Source organism: Pleurodeles waltl, chromosome 8 (genome assembly GCF_031143425.1).
Source record: "Pleurodeles waltl isolate 20211129_DDA chromosome 8, aPleWal1.hap1.20221129, whole genome shotgun sequence".
NCBI classification, from domain to species: domain Eukaryota; kingdom Metazoa; phylum Chordata; class Amphibia; order Caudata; family Salamandridae; genus Pleurodeles; species Pleurodeles waltl.
In genome coordinates, this window is record NC_090447.1 from 425,097,159 (window position 1) to 425,113,775 (window position 16,617).

General features: G+C 45.4%; 1 protein-coding gene across 2 annotated transcripts in view; it reads right to left on the minus strand.

Moving 5' to 3' along the window:
• Positions 1–16,617, minus strand: part of PPP2R3B (protein phosphatase 2 regulatory subunit B''beta) — a 396,604-nt gene that overhangs the window by 114,313 nt on the left and 265,674 nt on the right. For both annotated transcript variants that reach the window (XM_069204311.1, XM_069204312.1), the window contains exons 6-7: positions 7,962–8,048; positions 4,575–4,728 (exon numbers count right to left, since the gene is read on the minus strand). In XM_069204311.1, the coding sequence (XP_069060412.1) occupies positions 4,575–4,728; positions 7,962–8,048 (241 nt within the window). The remainder of the gene's footprint in view (positions 1–4,574; positions 4,729–7,961; positions 8,049–16,617) is intronic.

The window sequence follows — 16,617 nt, forward strand, 5'->3', positions numbered from 1 at the left end:
ATTACCATTTTGTGCAAGAGTTTTCTTGTCACTATTTTGAGAACATTGACCTTTTCCTGCCTTTTAAATCGGCTTTTAGAAAATACAAAAATAATGTCCAATCTAGGCTCTGAAGGCAGACAAAAGTAATGCATTATTTGCTTTATGATAAATTGCTTTTCAAAAAGAAAAGCATAGGTGTAGGTATATATTTTTTTTTTAAGTACTCTGGGATTCCCTTCTTTTGGTGAGCTATACTCCCTAAACAGACTCAACAGTGGTTATACATCATCATTACATATTTATTTATTTATTACCCAGTGGCAGTCACCAATGGATAGTTAAAAGTAGGTCAGATTTCCATAAGAAACTACTTTTGGTTTTGTTGACAATTTTGGCACCGTTTGACGAACCTTCACAAAACTTTTTTTAAAAGTGCTACTTTTTGCAGACTTTGTGCATTGAAAGTTTCAGGGTGATCCATCAAGCGGGGGCCAAGAAAACCAAAGGAGCTCCCAAAACACAAAATACCCATGCATTTTCCATAGACTTTAAGACGCACTACCGCAAAAACTGCTGAACAGAATTTCACAAGTTTGGCAGGGAGTTAGATCTTGGTCCAGATGGTGTGCTATTTGTGATTTGGTTTATATCCATACATTAATTAAGGAGAGGTGGCGCCCAGCCCCCCTGCCCAAGCCACTGGGGGACCCCCAGAGTGGAGTACCTTCATTAAGGGTACGGTGTCCACCCGGAGCCTTATTAGGCCACAGGGACTCTATCCCCAGGGCCCAAATACAAGAGAAAAGGGGAAGGGGCCGTTCATCTCATATCTGTGAGCCTTAAAAGGCCCCAGGGATCCTCTACCCAAGGGCCAACTCAATTACCTGCCCGGGGAGCTTAAACCCAGGACAGAGTGATGCAGGCAGGGAAAAATATGTTCGTTCCCGCCTAGCCGGAGCATTTTTAAATCTCCCGCCTATCAGGAGCATCATGCTTTCCCTGCCTGCAGAAACATGAGCAGGGAAGACATGTCTGCTCCCAGCTGCCAAGAGATTTAGAAATGTTCCAGCTGGAGCGTGGCAGACTTTTGCAGCAGGGAAACAGATATTGTTCACACCCAGAAGGAACATGCAAAGACAGTTGCTAGCTCTGGATGGGAGCAGTGCCGGCTCCCATACCATGTGAGGAGCTGGTTGGGGCCACAGGGGCACTGGGGTTCGTCCTGCGGCCCCCAACTAGTGGTTTGTCGGCACTGGGATCTGGCCCCAGGGGGCCCCATAAATCTTCAGGAAGAAGGCCACATGCCCACGTTCGCCTAATAATGCAATAAGGCCCAGGGGATAGGGCCTCAGGGGTGTAATAAGGCTTGGGGAGGGGGACTGCATGACCCCTGTCCCTTAATAATAGAACTCTGCCTCAAAGGTTGAGGTTCCAGGGCCTCTTAAGGCTTGGGTAAGGGGCCATGCGCCTCCCCCTAACCTCTTAAGGCTCGAGGAGAGGGCCACGTGCCCTCTACCCTATAATGAATTTATGGCCCAAGGGAAGGGGTCCCGGGGCCCATGCGCCACCACCCCTAATATAAATTTGTTTGGCCCAAGGGGATTGGGTCCTAGAAGCCCATTTGGGCTTGGGGAGGAGGCTACACATCACCTCCCCAAAAATAAATATGTTTGGCCTGTAGGGATGGTATTCCTGGGGCTTCTTAAGGCTCGTTTTATCAGGTATTCTATTAGAAGTGGGTATGGGAAAAATGCTATCTCCTAGTCATCCCAGGAGCAAAGAAACCTGTGGGTAGTTTTTATTTATTAAAGAAAAGAAAAACAGAAAAAGGTGATTCTCTGCACACCAACCCTATGACCATCACAAACAGTTGGGGCATGTTCACTGTGAAAAAAATCTGCCTCTCACTAAGAGTTCATACTGCCAAGCTTGGTGCTTTTCCTCTTCGCATCCTCTCCGTAAAGCAAAAGCATGTGTCCATTTTAACACTTACTAAGGTAACGTGTGCTGCCCTCCTAGTGAAAAATCAATAGTTCTTTCACTTATGCAACATTATAGAACATACTGAGGGTAGACCTACTCTTCAAGCAGATGCTGATTTCTTATGCTGTTCGGCTGCTACTGGCCTAGGTGAGTTAAACAGCTTGAAACCACAAGTAAATATATGTAAAGCAAAAGAGTATCTCCTTTTTAATGAGAATTTCTCTCACTAAAATAAAAAAATGAACATCAATAAACTTTTATAAAAGTGCTGCTCTATTGCTTAGTTTATGTATTTTCTCAAATGTGCCATGATGAGAATGTCAATCATATGCTCAGCAGCTCTACAGTGAACAGCCACCCTCTCAGTGAGGGGGAATGGAGTATTTTTGTCATAGTAACCTTGCTCCAAATGGTGTCTCCTTTGTCTTTTTAGGACAAAGAGACACACATCCAGTTCATTTTGTTATGTTTTGGGTCTTTAACCAGGTTGTTTAACAAGGTATCATTTATTAAAGCCTTTACGTGTATACCAGCCAAATGAGCCAATGCCAACTACAGCAGGGAACAGAAGGAAACTGTGAATAATTTCCTTTATAAAATTTTCAGAAGATAGTGTCCAGCGAAGTTGGTGCCCAATGGAAATTGGATCCAAAGAGGTCGACTGTCCTGAGAAGAAAAGCAGCCTGACAAGACAGCAGTGGACAATGTCAATAAATACTGTGAATTTGTTGGCATTCAAAGAGTCAAACAACCTCTGCCTTTTACAAACCCCTTTCTAAGGAGTGCAGCAACAAATTGTTTATCATTAAGAACATCAGGAGGAGAGGGTAATCTGGTAAGTTACATTTTGTAATGTTTATAATGCCACAACAGATTAAACAAATACTTGTTTCACAAAAATTATTGACGGTACAAGAATGATCTCAGTTGTTCAGGATTTAGAAGACTGTAAAGGAACCTCCTACCTCATATGTTTAATTGATTTTAGCTTGAGACAATAATCAATTCAAGGTGCTATATCTCACCTGCAGGTGACCTGTAGGTACAGCCACACCATGCCTCTGTATGGAGATCCCCCCTCTACAAACCCACCAAAAACGTGAAAACTTTCCCACTGCCATCAAAGAACATCAGTGAAGGAGATGCATACGTTTCGCCTCCTCTGCCTAAATTCTGAATCACAACTCAACCACACGCTATGCCCAAAATAGGACCTGCCCGACTTTAAACCCAAAGTTAGGGGACTCTGCAGCTAGGGGAGGGGGCTACAGTGGCCCCCGGTATCTGAAGCACGTCCTTTTTCACAAACTGAGGAACTGTCCTTTGTTGATGTTTATTTCAAGACTCAGCATTTGAACCTAGCATAGCCTGGACAGTGGAAACAGAGGACAGTCTAAGGAGCCTCCTGCTAAAGATGTTCGTGCCAAGATTAGGGACTTTGATAGCCATTAAGACATTCTGCAAAAGGTAGCAAAAAAGAATTCAGTCTTTACCTTTTTCACCTTTAAACACAATGCGTAGCCACACTCATACAGGTTACTGGTGACAAACCTATACTCTCCTGGGGCCATTCAAAAGAATTTAAACTAGCTCGATTATGTCTTGATTATGCATTGAGAACCAAAATGCAATCCTTAAAACATACATTTTTCCTGGGGTTTTCCACATCTGAAAATAAAAAGAGAGTCTTTATGGTTTAATTGACAAGCCGGAGCACTTAGTATTGAGTACTGCCCCAGAAAACTGAATTTACGAATAAGTAAAAACATCACGTGTACCCAAAAAATGTCCAGAGAATTAAAACAATATGTGCTTATCAATGTAATAAAAAATTATCAACAAAGAAAAAGAAAAGAACATTTGCATTCATTGGCACAGGGAAATTTGTGACAAAACTTCTTGAAGTGCTTTTCTAATTTTGGCGAAGGAGAAAAGCAATTTAGAGATAAGAGACTTTGGTGATAAATTGGAAATCATGAGATGCACAGAAAAGGTTACACGCACAACATACGTATATGTTAAATGTTAGTGCAGCTCTGCCATCATCAATGGAAGATTCCAGACACTGAACCCATGTTTTCCAAAAATATGAAGAAGCACTAACAGAAATATTTCAAATGTTTTGATACAAATTTGATTGCAACCTTTCTCTACTTTTGCAAGCAAATTGGGACCTAGGAAACATTAACAAAAGCATGACCAAGAAATAAATGTGACCAATTAGACATATGGTCCGGAAATGTGACCCATTAGACATGTATTGTTTTACTATGACGCCTTTATGTAGGAGGGAGAAAGTGTATGTGGTCTTTACAAGCAAAGATATAGTAACATGATGTGTAGACCAGAAATTGGGAGCTCAGCGTTCTGAATTCCTTGCGCGTGCAAGCCAGTACTTTCCAAATGAGAGATGCATTTGAAGTGACAACATATAACAAGTAGTTGCCCTTTACACTTATAAGCCATATATTTTACAGGATCTGTCTCATCCACAACATTTGTAGAAGAGAGCTTTTAAGGGCTACTTTTCTAGAAGTACAAACAAGTATGAGTGACCTGCACACAGAAGGTCTACTAACAAATAACTACCGGACTGACGCCTTCCATACCGTGATCATTGTGTCGAGCTAGATCTTTCTGATCAATGTACAGGTCGTGGTCGGTGTCCAGTTCCCAAAACTTGCAGTAGATGACATAGAAATGCTCATAGGAGAAGTATTCCACAGATTGGTTAATGTCGTCCTCTTCCAACAGTACCACATTCTGTCAACAAAAACAGTAACTGCATTACATTCACCAGACTTAAAACCGCCTCATCTTTCTAGTTATCATGGTTGCACCTTCCGCCGTTTCCCTATAAAGCCATGTTTAAGCAGGCTGAGGATGACAAATAAGTGCACAATGTTTCAGAAGGTTTAACAACGTTTAGTGTATAATGTTTGAGTTCGCCTTTAAATCAGGGATCAGCTGGGTGCCCAAACTAACATTGTTTTAATTACTTCACCTCTAGTGTCAACAAATCCTTCTGTTAGAGAAGTGAAGCGAACGGGAGATGCAGGTAATATTTTGTCACCTAAAAGTCAAGTAAAAACTCCCATAAGTAGTTAAACGTTAGCCTTATTCAGTTAATTCAGCCTAATGAGAACAGGCTGTCGATCCAAAAAACAAATCGTAGCAAGCTATAGACAATGGGTGGGAATAGATGGATGTTCTCCCCCTGTGCATAACTGTTTATCACTTTGTTTAATGGCAAAAATGCTCAGAAAACAAAGCATCCTTCAAGGTTTTCTGCGTGTATTGATTTCACCAAAGCTAGGGGCAAGGGGGCTCAGTATAGATTGCTAGTTTTAATCATTGTCTTACACTTCAATAGCAACAAGTGATTGTTTCTCCGAAAAATGACCCTGTACAAAGTTTGGAAATACGGACGAATGTTCCCCGCAGGCTTGTTATTTAACCTTTTTATTGCTGACCTGCTCACTGAGCTACCCAAGGCTGGATCTTTCCCAACTACCTTGGGAGAGTAGTAAGGGGGAAATCACGTCCATGGAAACTTTTTATACAGACTATGCTGCCTGCTTAATAAACCCCAGATAGGATAGAATGGTACTGGAAGTCCTCTCAAGGTACTACAGGGAGTGCAGAATTATTAGGCAAGTTGTATTTTTGAGGATTAATTTTATTATTGAACAACAACCATGTTCTCAATGAACCCAAAAAACTCATTAATATCAAAGCTGAATATTTTTGGAAGTAGTTTTTAGTTTGTTTTTAGTTTTAGCTATGTTAGGGGGATATCTGTGTGTGCAGGTGACTATTACTGTGCATAATTATTAGGCAACTTAACAAAAAAAAATATATACCCATTTCAATTATTTATTATTACCAGTGAAACCAATATAACATCTCAACATTCACAAATATACATTTCTGACATTCAAAAACAAAACAAAAACAAATCAGTGACCAATATAGCCACCTTTCTTTGCAAGGACACTCAAAAGCCTGCCATCCATGGATTCTGTCAGTGTTTTGATCTGTTCACCATCAACATTGCGTGCAGCAGCAACCACAGCCTCCCAGACACTGTTCAGAGAGGTGTACTGTTTTCCCTCCTTGTAAATCTCACATTTGATGATGGACCACAGGTTCTCAATGGGGTTCAGATCAGGAGAACAAGGAGGCCATGTCATTAGATTTCCTTCTTTTATAGCCTTTCTTGCCAGCCACGCTGTGGAGTACTTGGACGCGTGTGATGGAGCATTGTCCTGCATGAGAATCATGTTTTTCTTGAAGGATGCAGACTTCTTCGTGTACCACTGCTTGAAGAAGGTGTCTTCCAGGAACTGGCAGTAGGACTGGGAGTTGAGCTTGACTCCATCCTCAACCCGAAAAGGCCCCACAAGCTCATCTTTGATGATACCAGCCCAAACCAGTACTCCACCTCCACCTTGCTGGCGTCTGAGTCGGACTGGAGCTCTCTGCCCTTTACCAATCCAGCCACGGGCCCATCCATCTGGCCCATCAAGACTCACTCTCATTTCATCAGTCCATAAAACCTTAGAAAAATCAGTCTTGAGATATTTCTTGGCCCAGTCTTGACGTTTCAGCTTGTGTGTCGTGTTCAGTGGTGGTCGTCTTTCAGCCTTTCTTACCTTGGCCATGTCTCTGAGTATTGCACACCTTGTGCTTTTGGGCACTCCAGTGATGTTGCAGCTCTGAAATATGGCCAAACTGGTGGCAAGTGGCATCGTGGCAGCTGCACGCTTGACTTTTCTCAGTTCATGGGCAGTTATTTTGCGCCTTGCTTTTTCCACACGCTTCTTGCGACCCTGTTGACTATTTTGAATGAAACGCTTGATTGTTCGATGATCACGCTTCAGAAGCTTTGCAATTTTAAGAGTGCTGCATCCCTCTGCAAGATATCTCACTATTTTTGACTTTTCTGAGCCTGTCAAGTCCTTCTTTTGTCCCATTTTGCCAAAGGAAAGGAAGTTGCCTAATAATTATGCACACCTGATATAGGGTGTTGATGTCATTAGACCACACCCCTTCTCATTACAGAGATGCACATCACCTAATATGCTTAATTAGTAGTAGGCTTTCGAGCCTATACAGCTTGGAGTAAGACAACATGCATAAAGAGGATGATGTGGTCAAAATACTCATTTGCCTAATAATTCTGCACTCCCTGTATAAGTTAACTTTAGCATGAATTGTGTTATGTCCAAAGTATAGTTTTTTTTTTTATAAATAAATAAATTAGGGAACCCCTGGTTCCTTGAACACAGTAGTATAGCTGGTCTACGTGTTTATCTGAGTAGAGTCGAATGTGACAGATTATTAACTCGCTTTAATAATAAACTGTGTGCTTAGGGCCCTTCCTCTAATCACTAGTATTTGGAACCTTGGTGGTCTTTTTAAACAAAGGAGGTTTGTTACAGCTTTTATGGGTAAAAAAAATATGTTTCTCAACAATTGAAGCAAAGCTTTGTAATAGAAAGGGTGGGACGACGAGTCATATATGCTTTTGAATAAAGTGTAAAGGAAAGCTTAGGGGATAAGCGCAGTTAAAACAGTAAAAGGGACTTGGCAGAATCTCCAAACAGAACGAAGTTTGTGTAGGCCTGGCAGCAAGTCACTAGAAACGCTCATTAAATTATTCATCTAGTGCTTGGGTGTAATGAACACATTAAAACACTAGCTAGTTTTAATTACTTTAATGTCCCTATGAATACTAGGGAGCAATGCATGAGTATCTTGATTCTTTTGAGGGGTGATTATAATGTTTTGACGTTCATCTTTCTGCAACCACTGGATGAATTTCTATTGTATTTATATGGTTGGAAAAACTAAAATAAACTGATTGTTTAATTTTTGTAAAACTCAAAAGAAGCAGTTAGGCACATTTCTTCACTACCCTTCCTCTTTTGTTTTATTACATACCAGGGCTCTGCAACTGGGTAATAATCTATACATAACACAATCGAACATACCTGTAAAAAGTTGCTTTTTCGGAGTTCAGCACACGTGATTTTCCCAGACCAGGATCGATTGACCGTGTAAAATATCCGCTGCACTACCTGCATAAAAGTCAGTTGTTATTATTGTGCTTCAAATATCAACGTGGACAGTACATCTTTTAAATCTCTGCATCATAGATAATGTAGGACTATGAATGGACGTGACAAACTTGGCAAGGACACAAACTGCTAAAGCAAGATTTGGTGATAGTGGATTTTACTTTAGGTTGCTGCGTTAGCCAAGGTGAAAGGCCAACATGGGAAAAGTATTTTGCAAGTAACAGTACACGTATACACTGCAATTAGCGGGAACACTTGTATTTAGTTGTGCAGCACAAATATGCCATTAAAACATTTGAATCACAAATACTATTGCGCCAATATATTTAACAAAACGATCGTACTTAAAACGAAAATATCTTAATATGAAAAATGCTGCTGGTACAATAACATTTCCTGCATGGTAAAATGACGTGCACCCAGCACTACGTATACAGACTACTACTGGATCAGGTATCTTGATTTTCTTTTGGCAACAACATGTACATTGTCCTATTGCGTGCTGAGGCCTACGCCGAAAATTGACCACGAGAACAAGGGCCTGGATCTGAGGCAAGGAGGGGCGCCACAGGCGTACAGTCTAGCGGACACGAGACTACCATATGTGTCATTTGGATACGTAATGTGAGCGGTGGGGACAGCATACGTTTTCTTGAATCTATAGTGGTGGACGAGGCTTTCCGTCTGTTCAGTCAGAGTGCAAGGCATACAGGCTGCTCGTGGAAAGTTCCACTTACATGTCATACCCACATTGACATCCCTGCACAGATGTCACGTGCATGTATGGTGAGTGGGGGAGGGACTCCATGATGTTTGCAAGTGTGGGAATGCTGAAGCAAGCTGGATACATTTTGGAGTGCCCGGGTTTGACAAGGCACAAGATGGAGGGTCTGATAAAGCCTTTCCTGACAGTGGACGTGCACTGCCTGCATGTATGAGCTGGAGGAAGCACAGAAGAATGGCACCAGAGCTGTCTTTAGAAAATCATGGTAGCAGCAGGGGTTTTAACACTGACATTTCACTTTAAAAAAAAAAATATTTTTATATTTTTATTGTTATATCTGCCAACAGGCAACACTTAAGAGAGATACAGGTGCATACAATTTGCTCCAAATATTAGGTACATTGAGGTTTCTTAATTGCCACATTTCCTGCTCCCATACAGAAGCCTCCCCCCCATGCAAAGGGCAAGGAAACAATGTACAGTGCATAATTGGTACACCATGTGGGATAATGATAGAGAAACTTAAGGTACAAGGAAAAAACACAGAGTAGATCGGGAGCAGGACGAGCGAGCGCCGTAGGGAAGGTGGGAGGGGGGAAAGCAAAGGAGAGGGACAGGTTACAAGGGGAGTGTGGCCCCCCTTTAAGGTCCAGCAATTGAGCCCCCTAGCCAGGGCCGTTCAGCAATACCTACAGTCCAATAGTAGTTCAGGGAGGGGCCGGGGTTCCAGCTCCCACCCGGAGTAAGGGCGGTGACATGGCAGTCCCTGAGCAAAGCAAGCAGCCGCGGCAGCCGCTCCACCCGAACAAATAGTATAAGTAAGTGCTCAGTCCTCTTAGTTTAGGTCTTCCATAGAGAACCAGTGTGGGTGTCTATATGTATATATATATATTTTTTTTTTCCACATATTGTTTGGTGGTGTATTTGGGCTGCACTCGTAACTCATATCTTAGTTCTGTAAGTTAGTTTACAACTTGTAGTGTGCATGACAGTGAGCACTTGTGTTGGTGTCTTAGTGTCATATTTTAAGTGTCGGGTGTTCTCTGATATTTACTCATTTCAGGGAGGACGATCGTCATCCTTGCTTTTTACAGCGGTCACAAAAGAATTCCAAGTATCCAAGCCCTTGACCAGGATTCCTTTGTCTAATAGGAGCTGCAGCGTCTGTGCTTCGGCCTTTGCCCGCAGCAGTTCAGCTCGCCACTGGGCAATATTTGGGGCACCCAGTGCTTTCCATTGCATGGCTATGAGGCGCCTATACATCACCAGTGCTAGGGCGATACAATGAAACGTGTGTTTGTGTTTTTTGGGGCACGGCCCTATGCCCAGTAAGCAAGCATAATTCAGGGCTGGGAGTTAGTGTAGTGTTTGTCCATTCGGCTAGCAGGGTTATTATGTCATTCCATACATTCTGAATTGGGGGACAGTCCCATGTCATGTGAAAGAAAGTCGCTTCTGTGGTTCCGCATCTGGAACATGCTTGCGGCGCTTGAGGAAACATGCGCGTTATGCGATGTGGCGATAGGTATGTTTGGTGCACGTAATTGAACTGAGTGTACCGGAAGTGGGGATTACGGGATACTTCATAAATCATTCTCATGGCTTGGGTCCATGCGTGTTGTTTTAGGGGTGCTGACAGCACATGGTCCCATCTGCTTTTTGCTTGCTCCTGTGTATGTTCGATATGTGTAGTGAGAGTTTTGTACGTATTTGATACACTTATTTGGAGCAGTTGTAGCAGGTCGTGGAGAATGGGGGAGATATTAGGCTCCGCATTGCCATCTCACCACCGAGACCGTATAACTTGTCGTACTGCTCCGTAGGCAATGAAGCTACCCTGTCCTAGGGTATATTTGTCGGCCAGTTTCTCGTACGTTTGGAGTTGCCCGTCTAAATATATGTCCCCAATTGTACGTATGCCTTTGTCTCCCCACGAGTGCAAACACACCTTGGTTGCTATTTTTACGATCTTCGGGAGAGCCAACAGTGGTATCTTAGGGGAGTATTGTGGAGTTTTGTCGCCTGATCATGCGAATCGGCCCCATATCCAGTGCGCCGTAGTCTGCAGGATACTGCGTGGATGTTTGGGGCACTCGTGGTTCAAGAAATAATGCAGTACCTCAGTATTACCGAGATCCGATAGAATCATCTGTGTTTCTGCGTTGGAGGGGTTCCTGATCCAGAAAGATATCCATTGCAGTTGAGCAGCTGCATAGTATAATTCAAATCTGGGGGGCCCTAGTCCCCCTAGTATAAGTGGTTGATATATTTTGGGTAATGCTACCCGTCTTCGGCCATTGCCCCATATCAAATCAGTCAATAAACTATTCAAAGGTTTGAAGAAGGAAGCAGGTAGTACCAACGGCAGGGCCATAAAGAAATACAGGAGGCGTGGAAGTATTATCATCTTTGCTATGGCCACTCTGCCCATAGGTGATAGTGGAAGCGAGCACCAGAAGGGCAGAGAGCCCCTAAAGGATCTGATTGCTTGGCCAAGGTTGCTGTCCCTTAGGTCCCAGTTGTCGTGATAGATATTTATTCCTAGGTACCTAAAGGTGGTGTGACACCACTTCAAGTCACCCGGTATGAAGGGTATCCTATGGGTTTCAGGGACCGGGCGCATGGGAAATATACATGATTTTGACCAGTTCACCCTCAGTCCGGCCACAGAGTCAAATCGTTGCAGTAGGTTCAGTAGGCCAGGTTAGGATTACGTGTGATCGCGGAGGAAAATTAGTGCATCGTCCGAATACAAGGACACTACGCGATGTGTCCGGCCATCATGCACGCCCCAGGACAGGGCCAATGTACGGAGACGAGCCGCTTGTGGTTCAATGGCCAGAGCAAACAGGAGCGGGGATAATGGGTATCCCTGCCTGGTACCTATTTCTATGCTAATTGGCTCAGAAATCGTGTCGCCTGTCTTGACCCTCGCCATTGGGTTAGCGTATAATACTTTCACCCAGTCAATATAAGTCTGTCCAAATCCCATGCGCCAGAGCGTTTCAATCAGGAAGGGCCATCCTAATGTGTCGAACGCTTTTTTTATATCTAGCGAGACTGCTACTTGGTGATAATCGCCCACTGGGGATTTTTCCATTAGGTGCAGTAAATTCTGGATATTGCTGAAAGTGTTGCGGCCAGGAATGAAACCAGATTGGTCTTGATGGACCAATTCTGATATGTATGGGAGCAGGCAGTTATCTAGAATTTTGCCCAGTAATTTGCAGTCTGTGTTTAGCAACGATAATGGCCTGTATGAGCGTACATCCAATGGATCGCAGCCGCTTTGGGTAACACTGCTATCAGTGCTTCTCGGCAAGTGTCGGGAAGCTAGCCTAGTCTAAGGGCTTCTGTTAACATTGCTAGACATGGGGTTAAAGTTTGGGATTAAAACGTACTATAGTATTCGATGGGTATACCGTCATTACCAGGCGCCTTGCCATGCGTTAATTGTTGTAACGCCTGTTGTACTTCCGTAAGATCTATCAGTCTATCTAGGTCAGCTATCTGATTATCCGTTAAGCGGTTTAGGGCAATGCCGTTAAAGAACTCGCTTAATTGTATTGCCGTAGGAAGGGGGTCGCGCTTTGTATAGTAAGCAATAGTACTCTTTGAAGGCACTGTTTATCTCCGCTTGTGTATTGACTATTAATCCCGTGTCTAGGCGGATGGCGCCTATGGGGAGTTCCAATGCTCATTGCTTATGAGCCAGGCTAGTAATTTACTGGATCTGTCCCCTTCTGCGTGTGTGCGGGCCATGTAATGTCGATGGTCGAAGCGCCTGAGCCGGTTGTCTGTCTCGTTCCAATGACCACGAATATCAGAGAGCTCAGCTAGCGTGGTGGTGCCTTTTGCAAAGTTGCACTCTAAGGAATGGACCTCCTGCTCTAATTTACGGAGCTCGGTTGTCAGTGTTTGACGTACTCCCACTGTTGTTTATATACATATCCCCCGTATGACAGCTTTGTGTGCATCCCATTCAATAGCTCTAGAGCTTGTTGTCCATCTCTTTTCTGAACGGAGGATTGTGTAGCAGTTGAGTTTGTAGGCTCCAAGTTGGAATACAGGCACGGGGTCTACCCCATCTGATAAGTGGGCTGTGGTCCGAAATTACCCTAGCGGCGTAGTCCACACCCATTATTCTATGAGTTAAACCCTGTGAGATAAGAATAAGGTCAATACGTGTGTGTAGGAGGTGTACTGGGGAGTAGTAAGAGTATTCTCTATCATGTGGGTGCAGGTGTCTCCATGTATCTATCAAGTGGCGATCTTTCATCCATGTTTGTAGCTTCTGAGAATTTTTCGCTATTGGGGCAGTTACCAGGGGGGGATGTGATCTGTCCATCTCTATTTGTGGCACGCAGTTCATATCCCCTCCCCATATGCAAGATGTAGTTAGATTGTTTGTTAGTTGTGATATCGTTCTTTGTAGAAATTCACCCTGTCTAACATTTGGGACATACAATATAGTCCATTTATCATTAATGTCTCCCCGTCTAGTAGCCCCGACAGTTGTATAAATCTGCCATCCTTATCTGTTGTGCTGCGTTGTACCGTGTAGGGAACCCCTGGGGCTATCCATATCAACACCCCTCTGGCAAACGACGAGTTACCGGAACCGTAAACCCGACGCGCCCATCTCTTTTCTAGCCGTGTAATATCCTCTGGGGTGATGTGAGTCTCTTCGAGAATTGCTATGTGAGTATGGTGGCGTTTTAGATATGTGTGTATCCTATTACATTTTTTTTATTCCCGCCATACCCTTCACGTTCCACGTTATTATATTATATACTGGCTCTTTATTCATCATTTTGAGTGGTGTTGTGAAGAGCTATGTGTAGTGTTCCCAGGATCCTAGTCCTGCGCACATCCGACATTTGCCACCAGTCCAACGCATGCGCGCCCCAGCCATGCAACCCACCCCCCTACCCCCGTCCGCCCTCAGCCCCGATCCCAAAAGAGGAGGAATAATCCCATGATGGGAGAGAGAAAGATAAGAAAGAGAAAAGGAATAATAACAAGAAGGATATTTCGGGCAGATCCCAGTTTTAAACATAGTGGCACAACCGGTGCCTCAGCTAACGTCCTGGCAGTTCAGTTCCATTCGGGTACCGTTCAGGTAGCGGGGGCGTAGATTGACTGAGGTCGGGTCCCTGTATGGCCCACCTCTAGGATGATGCTTTCCCTGTGCATGACCGGGTCGTATGGCGGGCGACAGTTAATGCTGCCAGTTTGGCTATCAGTTGGCTCCCCTCCCAAGGCCGTCGCGATCCCTGGCGTGCACCCGCAGAGGGGGGGGAAGTCACGCCCAGGTATCCGCCACGCCCGGACAGGCGCGACGGGAACCCGCCCCGATCCTCTAGAGTTCGTCAGCCGAGCACGGAGTGAAGGTAGGGCCGACCAGCAACGGGGAGGGGGATGGGCTGGAGTCCCCTCAGTGTGAGGTTGTCATTAGTATCTGTATCGCTCCTGGTGTCTATTAATGATCGAGTGAAAGAGCTGGTTTCCTTTAAAATTTGTGCTTGATCTGCTGCCATTTGTGATTTGGTTGGGCGCGTCGATGCTTTTGATTTTTTCTTCCTTCTGGAGCAGGTGGTAGTCCATTCTTCGTTCGCTGCCTCTTCCCTGGCTGGATCTACTAACCCTTTAGCATGGATCCAAGTCCATGCGTCTTCTGGTGTGGAAAACATAAGTGTTTTTTCATCTGATAATATTTGCAGGCGTGCTGGGAACATAAGAGAGTAGGTGATATTGTGTTCACACAATAGTTGTTTGATCTTAACATATGCAACTTTTTTACGCTGTACTTCCATAGTATAGTCTGGGTACGCCGTTACGCTGTTATTTTCCAGGTTAACTGGGTTCGAGGTTCTGAAGTGTTGGAGAACCATGTCTCTTTCTCTATAGTTTATAAACCCCGCGAGGTGGCGCTCCGGGCCGAGGGGGTCTGCTCGGAATTCTGTGAGCTCTCTCAATCACTGGGGGCCTAGCGGAGTCTTGTGTGCTCAGTATGTTTTGCAGCCAATTCTCTATGAATTCCTCTGCTTTAGGGAGCTCAAGTCGTTCTGTTATGCCGAGGAATCTGATGTTGTTGCGTCTTGAGCGGCCTTCCGCGTCCTCCGTCCTACGTTGCAGTTGAGCTATATCCGTTTCCATTTGTTGGATTTTGGTTCTCATGTCTGCCACTTCTGGTTGGACGGTTTTTAATGCTGATTCTGTGTTGTGTACCCTTTCTGTCAATTTACGGTGGTCAGCGCGGAGCAGTGAGACCTCCAGTACTGCAGCGTCGATTTTCCCCTCCATTGAGGATTTAGTGTCCATTATTGCTTGCATGATTTTATCAAATTGGAGGGAATGCTTGCGCATAGTTTCATTCAATTGAAGAAGTGTTGCTGATTGCATGTCCAATTGAACTGTAGGCGGGGGGTGGGTCCCCGTCCATGTGGATCCCCGGTTTGGGGTATTTTGGCTTAACCATGTCTTTTCACGATTGTTGCCCCTCCCAATCTGCCCGTCCCGCGATTCAGAGTCCAGCCATGCGGGGGCGCCAGGGGGTGCAGGTAGGACGTCTGCGGGGATCTCCGCACAATAAGCAGGCAATTCAGGACTGTCAAAAGGGCAGATATGTTCTGCACTGGTAAAACTCACTGCTGGGCCTTCCGAGTCGTGTTGCTTAAGGATATCAGCTTTCTATTTGATGTGTGTCCCATGGAAAGACCTTGTGATTTCTATCAATTTGAGTTGCTGGGGGCCGCTTGAGTCTCCTGTGTATTAGTTTGATTTTTTATGGCTTTTCTCAGCGACTGGTCGTCGTTGCCGTTTTACGGTATATGATCAGGCATATAAGATGTGTCCCCCGCTATGCACCAAATGAAAGGGAGTGCTCCACTAATGCGGCTGGTAGCGCTGAGTATCTGTGGGCCGGGGGTATTATCGCAGAAAACCGATTATGCACCTAGTTGGGGAGTTACTGGTGATTCACCTTATGTAGCTGTTGTGCCCTCAGCCTGGTACACCCAAGGAGCATCTAGTGTGTGGGCCCACACCATTCCCGGCTCGCCTTTCTTCTTGTTTCCTTCATACTACCCTTCTTAGTATCCTGTTGTTTTTATATTCCTTACAGGCTGACTGGTTATTTAACTTCTGGTAGTACCTGCAGTCACTGAATTAACTGGTGTCCACATGCTGTGTATTCCGTTGCTTAGATTTCCATGCCGCTCCCGAGTGCCTGGCCCAGGCCCCGGTGCGGGCGGCATAGGATCCAGATAGGGGGGCAGGAGGTCGCGTCCCACCAAGGGAGGCCCAGCACGGCCCCTCCGCAAGTGCATCGGTCAGGTAAGGAGATTGAGGGGCGGGGTCCCGCACGCCGAGCGTGCCCGACCGCAGCGCGTGCTCCACTAGGCCGCACGGCTGGGGCGCGGCCGGGTCGGGGCACTACATGCGCGGCCCGCTCCAGCAAGCTCAGCGCCGCGGTCCGCTCTCCCGGGCAGCTCCGCCGTGGCCGCCAAAGAAAAGCTCCGGGCCGGAGATCAGGGGAGCCTGGTGTGCCCTGCAGCGCCACCATCAAGCGCGCTGCGCGAGCGGGCGAGTCCAGTGGCTCCAGGGGACGGCTGCGTCGCTGTCTTAGTGTCTCCGACCTCCCGCCCCAGGTGCCGTCTTCATGAGCCACGAGTCCTCGGCTCTGTTCACAGCAGGGGTGGGGAGCCTTGCCCGTTTCGGTCGGCGGTCAAGGATGCGGCAGGGACAGGATATATCAGATGTTGGTGGGCCGTGAGCGGAGGTCTTTGTCTAAGCGTCCGCTCCGGCAGCCATCTTGGCCACGCCCCCCACTGACATTTCACT